This window comes from Microtus ochrogaster, chromosome 10, assembly GCF_000317375.1.
Source record: "Microtus ochrogaster isolate Prairie Vole_2 chromosome 10, MicOch1.0, whole genome shotgun sequence".
In the NCBI taxonomy this organism is placed as follows: domain Eukaryota; kingdom Metazoa; phylum Chordata; class Mammalia; order Rodentia; family Cricetidae; genus Microtus; species Microtus ochrogaster.
In genome coordinates, this window is record NC_022016.1 from 50,092,955 (window position 1) to 50,103,012 (window position 10,058).

Here is a 10,058-nt window from a genome sequence, read left to right on the forward strand (position 1 = left end):
GGCCCGGGCTCCAGCCGAGCAGCCCCCCTCGCCCGGGCCCCGCCGAGGCCGCCGCATTCCCGCCCTCGCGCGGGAGGACTCGCTCCAAACTCCCTGAACTTCGGGCGGGTCCCAGAGCGGCGGCCTCGGGGTGCGCAGTCCTGCCTGGTGACACCAGCCCCTGCGCTCTTGCTCCCCACCCTTGAGGACTCTGGGAGCCCCGACAGAGCTGACAGCCCCCTGCTGCTGGCCGCGCCGCTATGATCGTGAGGAAAGTGCCGGGCTTCGTCCCGGCCTCGTCGTGGGGGCTGCGGCTGCCGCAGAAGTTCCTTTTCCTGCTCTTCCTCTCGGGCCTCGTCACCCTGTGCTTCGGCGCCCTGTTCCTGCTGCCCCACTCCTCTCGCCTCAAGCGTCTCTTCTCGACCTCGCGGACCCAGCAGCCCGGCCTGGAGGTGATGGCCGAAATCACTGACCACCACCCGGTCCCCGAGCAAGAGCCGCCTCCCAACCCTGTCCCCGCGGCTCCGGCCCCGGGCGAGGACAATCCCGGCCGCCGAGTTGGTATCCTCCGTAGGAAAGGCTGGCTACGGCGCACCCGCCTCACCGGACCCCGGGAGGAGGAAGGGAGCGTCCAGTTCAGTTTCGACTACAATGCTTTCCGTAGCCGCCTTCGACACCCGGTCTTGGGGACAAGGACTGATGAGAGTAAGGAGTCCCAGAGTCTAGTGCGAGCTCAGCGGGAGAAAATCAAAGAGGTAAGCGCCCCTCTCCGCCCCCCCCACCCCAACACACCCTCTGTCAAGACTTCCTGCTACCAGCGGTTCCCTTTTCTTGACCCCTCCTGGCTCCTGTTCTGCCTGAGACCTTTCAGGCACATTGCAGCACCGCCGCTCTTTCCAAAGTTACTCACTCTTCGGTGCATACTTTAGGGTAACTAGGACTTTAGCTTATGGCCCCTACCTAACCTCCAAGGCCGATCCCCAGCCCTGGTGGGCTCCGCGCTTTCCCCTGCTGGCCTGCCACTGCGGAGAGGACTCTAGGTCCTTAGTTTGCCTTTGTGCAGGAGAGAGCCACTAGAAATATTCTTGCTCACTTGTGTGTCTTTAAGTCTTGACTTTCCCTAAACCCCAACAGGATATGGTATTTGGTGTTCTGTTTTGTAATCTCTCAGCATCTTGCCAACCAGAGATGTCTAGCATTCCTGCTAACTGCTTCTATCGAGCCTTGCAACAATTGTACATAATTGCATGTGAGAAGGGAAGGCATGATCAATAAAGCAGTGGTAATGTTACAGAACTCTGGGGTTATTGACTTAATGAGGTGGGTCTTGGACCGGTTCCCTGTAAGGACTGGACCACAGAGCGATTTAGAAGGATCACTTTGAGTCAGAGTCTTAGTTTAAGACATCAAAAACGAACACAGCCTAGATATGGCTTGGAGACAGTTGCCCAGATGCCATTGGTACCTGAATCTTCAGCCCCACCCCAGCTAAGAGTAGTCTGTGTGGCCAGCATAGCAGAGGGGCCTGCAGTGACACCCTCGGGCCACAAGGGGGACATGAGCAAGCAATGGGCCAGGGTCTCCTCCCTGGAAAGAAGAGGATGCTTTCCCTTTCCTGGGGACCCAGAAGGAAAGCTCTGCTTCAGTCTGGACCTCTGAGTTTACTGCAGGAAACCAGCAGGCCTGCTACCATTTCTAGAGAGAACCGGCATCACCCTTAGGCTCTCCCCTGCCAAGATCTACTCAGGCCACTGGAGGGTTTGGCTACCCTCTTCCCATGTGGGAGCTGCCCTTCCTCCCAACACCATTTATGCCTGCTTGGACTGTGCAGAGCCCTGTTGGAAGCTCTCGAGAAGCAATCACATAACATGTGAAGTCACAAAGAGCCTAAGTCCTTGATGTGTGCATGCTCACGTGTGCGCATGAGCAACTTGCAGTTCCCCAGTTCTCACTCAACTTTCAAAGGGTAACCAAAGACTAGAGTTTGTAATAGTTAAGCAGGAGATGTCATTTCTCCTGTTTCAGTTAAAGGGCTGTCTTAAGACTCAGTTCACCTGGGCCACTCGCCTCTCCCTTTCCCAAAGCTGCTTCCCAATATAGGCCCTCTTTACACTCTTCTGAACCTCCTTGGTGGGCTGCAACCCCCGGTGAAATCAATCACACATATGTCGCATGCATGCATGCTGTTTCTCCTGGGATGCCTAGAGCTGCCAAGAAACTGCCAAAAAGATCTCCAAAAGGATTGAGAATTCACTAGTGTGGAAGAGGTACAGCAACCCTTCTGCAAGGCTGGGTTGAAGCCTCCCTGATGGGGTGGGTGGGTGGCGGCGGTGGTTAGCGAGTGGCGACGGTGAGCCCAACTGCTAGGGAGGAACTTGGCTCTGTCCATGCAGAGTCGGCCTCTGTTACTAGCAGAGGCTGGGGTTCCCACTCTCTGCAGTGACTGGGGCTGGTAGGAGGTGCGAGCACTCTATGCTTTACAGGTGGGTGTGAAGTAACACAGTGGGAGGAGGCCCACGTTGTTGCCAGGTATCCTCATCTGTGATGTGTCATCTCCTACACCCTGGCTGTCGCTCTTGCTCGTGGGTCCTTGCAGCTGCTCTTCCACAGCCTTCTCATTCCGACTTGGAGATTGCAAGCTCCTCAAAGTGGTGGGCACTGAGCTATAGTCACAGTCATGGTTAGAGACCTGTGGTCTTCTCGGGGTGCTTGACTTTGTACCCTGCCCCATTATCTCCCTTCTGAGCATGGTGGGTGGAGTCCTTTAGAAGTTAACAGACGGTGACTGTCCCTGCTGTCCCGCCGGAGGAGGCATCCACAGGACTACCACTGGAGCTATCTGTGCGTGGTTCTCCTTCAGTCTCTCTCTGTGTCATGCCTAGGACTGAATCATTTTAAAGGTGCCTGTTTTCCAAAAAGGGACCGTGGCATTTGTCTCTGGTTTGTTTATTTCCAGACACGGATTGATTAGACCCAAGGAGAAGGAGAGCTAGCATCAGATAAAAAGAGCCCTGTTCTTATGAGATGAGATTTTTTTTTAAAGCGAAGATAATCATGGGGACAGAATCAGAGAGGGTGGTAGATGGGAATGGAAGGTAACTGGACGCTCTGGCTCCCGATCGAGGAAATGTATCTGTGAAGATTCTGGTTTGAGAGATGGATGTGGGTGCGAAGCCTGTGCTGATAAGATGGGTTGAAATTGCAAGTTCTGGCTATCCACGTGTCAGGAAATACTTCATCACCTCCCAGTTTTGGAACCTTGGAGAAGGCAATGTGTTGGAGCAGGGGGGGGGTGGGACCCAAGAGAACAAGGGTCGGTGTCTTAGCTCAGCTGCCTGCTGTCTGTCTTTGGGCAAGCTATATCCCTTCCTGCCTGGACCTTCCTATAGGATTGGATGAAAGAGAGGTGGTAGGCTGTTGGTGGACACTGGTCCAGCTCTGGCCCCTCTGTAGACTTCTATGATAGTCAGGGACACCTTAGTAATTGGACTTTCTCCATTCCTGCACCTCTTAGTCCCATGAGGTCAAGTGTAATCGTGTGGTGATGGTTTTGGTGGCAGTGATTGATACTGTTGTGTCCCTAGCTTGTACCCATTAATAACTATCTAAATGTTGATGAATTTAGATATTCCCAGCACTCTTATTGAACTTGGGAGATGGGGATGATTGGCTCTACAGCTTGTGCTTGTGAAGGGCAAAGGTGCTGGCTGGAATGCAAAGGGGACAGGCTTGTTAACGGCGTCTTTTCCAGCTCTGAGGAGCGTGTGGACCCACAGGAATGCCTTTTAGCTCTGTGGTATGGTAGCATCTCCATATGTGCTGGGATGAATCCGTAGCTGTCCTGGGACATGTGCAGCCGAGGGCTGCAGGTCAGACATGTTTGGTAGGGAATGTCAGTCCTGTCCATTGGCGGTGGTCTGTGGATTCAAGCCCAGGCTTTATTACATACGGTAAGAGTTGGGGATGGGCTCCCGTTAGCATCACATTTCAGAGAAATAATTTACACTGTTCTGAGTTCGTGATGGTAGGGAGGTCGCTGATCTGAAAAACCTTATGGGTCCCTCCCAACGAAGGGGGCTTTTGTCAAACGGAATGGTCAACCTAGGGTCACAATACTGGTCTCTGGTTTTGGGTGTCCTTCTAGCTCATATGTTACTTTTGGACAAAATATAGGAAGGAACCATTCCTTCTGGTTCCTCTTCCTGAAGTGCTTGTCTGGGCAAAGAAAGCCTGGATTGAATTTCTGCTTCATTGTCCAGTTGGCCCTGGACTCTCCTGTGTCACCTCACACAGTCCTGCGAAGAACCCAGCCTGGGCTGACCTCTGACTGTGGTCTGGGACTTGGTCTTGATACAGTAAAACCAAGAGACCGGAATTCAGGGAGCAGTCTTCCCTTCCCCTGCCTCCCTGTTTATTGCTGTGTTCATGGAGCTGCCCTAGTCCTTGGCTCTGGTATGGCGTTTACTTGGCCCACATACTTGAATATTGGTTCAGCTTGTTCAAGATCTGTGAATTGGGCTAGTGTGGTGGTTTGAATGTAATTGGTCCCCATAAGCTCACAGGGGTGGCACTATTAGGACTGTGGCTTTGTTGGAAGACATGTATCACCGTGGGGGGGGCAGACTTTGAGGTATCCTGTGTTCAAAATACCACCCAGTGTTACAGTTAATTCCCTGTTGCCTGTAAGATGTAGGATTCTCAGCTACCTGTCCAGCCCCATGTCTGCCTGCATGCTGCCATGCTCACCATGATGACAATGGACTGAAATGCTGAACTGTAAGCGAGTCACCACAGTGAGGTGTTGTCCTTTTTTATAAGAGTTGCGTGGTCATGGTGTCTCCTCACAGCAATAGAAACCCTACCTCAGACGTCTGGGAAGATCGGTCAGTTGGTAAAGTGCTTGAGGACCTGAGTTTGAACCTCAGAACCCATGTCAAAAAGCAGAGCTTGGTGGTGTGTCCTTATCCCAGTCACGGGGAGGTAGAGACAGGTGGATCCTTAGACTTCTTGGCCAGTCAGCCTAATGAAAAAAAAAAAAGGCCATGTTAAGGCACCTGCTGCCAGGCCTGACAATTTCACTTTGATCTCCGAGATAACATGATGGATTGAGGGAACTGTTCTCCAAAACTGTCCCTTGGCCATCACTGAGGAGCTGTGGGGCTGTGGTGTGTGTTACACCTCTCCCCACAGGCTAAATAAATGTGAAAAGAATTGCCTTTCTTAGAGGAAAAGCAAAAGCAGGATGGATAACGCCAAAAACATGAGGTCGACCTCTGACCTCCATATGCATGCATATTTGTACGTGTGCACCCTCCCCAACATGTATATACATACACACACACACACACACACACACACACACAGAGAGAGAGAGAGAGAGAGAGAGAGAGAGAGAGAGAGAGAGAGAGAGAGAGAGAGATCTATAAATGAACAGTTAAGACTGCTGCTAGCTGAGGCTGGATCTTTGCCCCAAGAACACCTGTGATTTCCAAGGAGGCTGACAGGGACCTCCAGCCAGGTTTAAGGGCTTAATGGCTCAGCCACCCAAGAGGTTGACTAGAAGTATCAGTAATTTTCCAAGGCTAATTTGAAGGGGTCGGAGGCGAATGAACCCTTTCCTGCCTGGATAGCAGGCGCCTGGAGGATGCTTTTAATGGTCCCAAAGTGCCTTTGGCTTGGCAAGACATGTCCCTGGCTCTACCCTTGGGGCCTGTCACCCCAAGCCTCCAGGATATTGCTGGCTGTGACAGGTGATGTTGTCATCTTGGCGAGTGATCTTTGCTTCTCATTAGCAGTCTGGTTCATTAGTGATGTGTGGTTTCTCTGTGTCTCTGATTTATCATCACTGGGACCAGGGACAGGTAAGAAAATGAAAAGGCGCTGTGTTCTCTGTAGCATGTGAATTGGAGTCTGGGAGATGCGCGGGATGATTCATATTAGGGATGGCTCAGACCGAGATGGCTTCGCCTCGAAGAGCTGGCTTGCAGTTCCATCGGAGATGCTTTGTGCCTTCTCTGCTCCTCTGCTTCCTTCTTACCTTGCTGTGTAGTTCATTTGACTTTGTGGAGACAAGCTGTAATAACTGGACACATCCCTCGGGAGGCTCTTGTATCTTGAGCCAAGCCACACCCTCCCAACTCCTTCATAGAACTTCGTGCCTCAGCGGCCAGCCTCCGTTAACACCTGCAGATCGATGTCTCTCTACCTTCTCTCTGGGTTGCCAGTCTTTTGGGAGACTGGGCATTAGAGAAGCAATTGCTTCCTGGGCCGCACATCCTTAACTCTGTCTTTAGTGTTAGACAAGAAACAAATAAAAAGATCCCTGTAAAGAAGTCAGTGGTTTATTTCACAGTAGAGTTGGGGGGGGGTGAGAATATAGATTCCCCGAGGTGTTCATAGTGACTGATTTACGTCCATGTTCACAAGATGCCTTTTCTCCAGCTTTCCCGCAAGACCGATCTATTCCTCCACCAAAAATAAATATTGTGATGTATATTAGGCATCCTTTGCTCAGAAGGTCTTATATCTTTTCTCTTATTGGAAAAAATAAATCAGGCTTGTAGATGGCAAAGCCTGGCACAGGGAAGCTTTTGGTAATCTTGATGGGCACCAGACCTTGAGAGTGCTGGCGCCTAAGCTTGGGGACATCACCAGTTGGCAGCGGGGGTAGGGTATGTCAGGAGTTTTAGGAAACTCTTTCCTGTCATGTGTCCATTGGCAACATGGGCATCCGCTTAGCTGTGGACTGAGGAACTCGGGATTCAGGACAGTTGCCCTGAGTGAAATCACGGCTGTTTACCACATGTCTTGAGGACAAGAACTCCATACGGAGCATATCCGAGTGTTACAAGCCAGGAATGACTGTTATTACAGCTTGTTGTACCTGCATTTCAGAAACACCAGGCTCAATCAGAGAGTAATGGCTTCTGCTTTCCTGCCTACCTCTGCTTCTGCTGGGATTAAAGGCGTGCACCACCAGCGCCAGGTCTCTTTCTCCTAACACAGTCTGTGCAGGTGAGAGTGTGCTCATCAGCCTTATTTTGTCATCCAAGCCTTTCAAAAGAGACACAGCCACAGGCCTTAGTGTCGTTGCTCAGCTACAGGTGTGTGCTGGCCTCCCCCAAGGTTTGTTTTCTAAGATTTGGGTTGAGAATTCCCCCAGATCTGGGAGACAGGTGTCCAGCACAGTTCTTCCTCACACTGGGGTCTGGCTGTCTCTCACCTCAGCAGTGGCTTCTTCATCTTTTCTTTTCTTTTCTTTTCTTTTCTTTTCTTTTCTTTTCTTTCCTTTCCTTTCCTTTCCTTTCCTTTCCCTTTCTTTCTTTCTTTCTTTCTTTCTTTCTTTCTTTCTTTCTTTCTTTCTTTCTTTCTTTCTTCTTTCTTTTTGTTTTGTGTTTTGTTTTTCAAGGCAGTGTTTCTCTGTGTAACAGCTCTGGCTGTTCTGGAACTCACTTTGTAAACCAGGCTGGCCTTGAACTCACAGAGATCCATCTGCCACTACCTCCTGAGTGCTGGGATTAAAGGCATGGGCCACCACTGCTTAGCAGCAGTGACTTCTTTAACTGGAACTGAAAGCTGCAGTGGCTGGCCACGGGATTTAGTACTGTCTATGGAAACTTTTGCAAGTCAAATTTGTGGCTTTTCCCCCTTAAAGATAGTGTGTGTGTGTGCACAAGCGCATGATTTTATGTGCATACATGTGTCCTTAGTAGGGCGCTGGATGCCCTGGAACTGAAGTTACAGGTGATTGTGAGCTGCCTGATGTGGGTGCTGGACACCAAACTTGGGTCCTCTGCAAGAGCAGCCAGTGCTCTTAACCTCTCAGCCATCTCTCCAGCACCAACTTTGGCATTTTGACTAGTGCCCTCCTGGGTAGATGAATAGCAATCGAGCTTTTGTCTGGCACATTCTGGGTCAGCTCCTTTCCTGGTGAGCCTTCACTAATCAGCTGCATTTTTCAGTCAACAACTAATAGGGGATTGTTTTTCCCCCTCCTCACATTTACCTCGGTCATTTTCTGTAGCATCCCACCAAACTTTCTTGGCAACTCTGTGGTCTTCATACACACTGCTATGCATCACAACCATGTGCCCAAGGGTCCAGGACTGTCACCTGTCCTCGCTGGTCTTGTGTGTTCTCTTCTTTTCCACAGCTTTGTGGTGTAGGCGTTGTTTAGGTAAGTACAGTTACTTAACACAGCTCCTTTTTGGGGGAGAGAGATTGAGACAGGGTTTCTCTGCAGCCCTGGCTGTCCTGGAACTCACTCTGTAGACCAGGTTGGCTTTTGAACACCAAGGTCCTCCTGCCTATGCCCCACAAGTGCTGGGATTAAAGATGAGTGCCACTGGGGCTGGAGAGATGGCTCAGAGGTTAAGAGCACTGGCTGTTTTTCCAGAGGTTTTGAGTTCAATTCCCAGCACCCACATGGTGGCTCTCAACCATCTATGATGATATCTGGTGCCCTCTTCTGGCATGCAGTGCAGGCATACAGGCAGGCAGAACACTGTCATAATAACTATCTAGATCTTGCCCACTGTGTGTGCTTTTTTTCTTTTTTGAGACAGGGTTTTTTGAGTAGCTTTGGAGCCTGTCCTGGAACTAGCTCTTGTAGACCAGGCTGGCCTCAAACTCACAGAGATCTGGCTGCTTCTGCCTCCTGAGTGCTGGGATTAAAAGTGTGCCACCACTGCCCAGCAATGCCTTATTCTTGTTCTCAAGGAAAAAGAATAAAGAAAAACCAAAAAAACAAAAAACAAGACATCTCATGATGTCAGACATAGGTTTGCTTATTTATTTATTTTATAAGTATAAAGGACTATTTTTTGAAAGATGTATTTATTTATTATGTATACAGCATTCTGCCTGCATACCAGAAGAGGGCACCAGATCTCATTACAAATGGTTGTGAGCCACCATGTGGTTGCTGAGAATTGAACTCAGGACCTCTGGCCCCAGTGCTCTTAACCTCTGAGCCATCTCTCCAGCCCCAGACATAGGTTTCTGTTTTATCAGGCCAAAGAAATTCCCACAGTATTCCTAGTGTGCTCAGAGGGTTTTTTATGTTTGTGTGCACGTCTGTGTGCCTGTGGTGGCCAGAGGCCAACCTTGGGTGTGATCACTTAGGTTCTGTGCTCTGTTCTTTTGAGATAGTCTATCACTGGCCTGGAACTTGCCAAGTAGGCTGTGCTGTCTGGGCACTGAGCCTGGGGGGCCCACCCGAGTCTGCGTCCCTGGAGGTGGGGTTTCAAGTGTGCTCCACTGCGCTGAGCTGTGCATACTTGGCTTCTGGGGATGGACCGAGCCACTGTCCTGGTGCCTTTGGGACCGAATGCTGTCAGCTATTCTTCCTGAATCTGTGGAGATGGTGACACTGCTTTCCTCTTTAATCCTGTCACTATGGTGAAGCAGGGTGATCTAAAAGGTGTTTTAAGCCAGTGCACTTGATGCCCCCATACTTTGAGGTGTTCGCAGTTTTATGGTAAAAAATCCTTATCTGTTTCTTGGTGTCAACATTGTTACAGCCTCATAGATGGGTTCTCTCCTCTTTGCATCCAAAAAGAACGGTGTGTTGTGTGTACACTTTTTTTTATGGGTCTCATGTAACCCAGGTTGGTGTTGAACTCACAGGGAGTTGAGGAAGCTGAGGATGACCTTGAATTTCTGATCCTCCTGGCCCCACCTCCCAAGTGGAGGGATTACAGATTACAGGCGTGTAGGAGTGCAAACCACACACACTGTTTTTATCTAATATTTTCCCCCCTTTCAGTGCTGAACACCAAATCTAGGGCCTTGCCTGTGCTAGACAAGTATTTTAGTATGAGCTGTATTCCTACCCCTGAGAAAATTTGGGTTTTAATGTTGTTCGTATCTTCAGTTTTGATAGACTTCATCGGTAAAGCTGCTGGAATGTCTAGGTTGGCATAATTTTATCAGGAGGGCTGGAGAAATGGCCCAGTGGTTAAGAACACGTTCTGCTCTTCCAGTGGACCCAAGTTCAGTTCCCAGAACCATGTCAAGAGGTTCATCACAGTCTGTAACTCCTGCTCCAGGGGTTCCCCTGCCTCCTGTTGGCTACCCTG

At 50.1% G+C, this 10,058-nt stretch overlaps 1 protein-coding gene across 1 annotated transcript in view; it reads left to right on the forward strand.

The window, feature by feature from the left end:
• Window positions 1-239: 239 nt before the first annotated feature.
• Window positions 240-10,058, forward strand: part of Man1c1 (mannosidase alpha class 1C member 1) — a 150,316-nt gene continuing 140,497 nt past the window's right edge. The window contains exon 1 of the mRNA XM_005353065.3: window positions 240-734. Coding sequence (XP_005353122.1) covers window positions 240-734 — 495 coding nt within the window. The remainder of the gene's footprint in view (window positions 735-10,058) is intronic.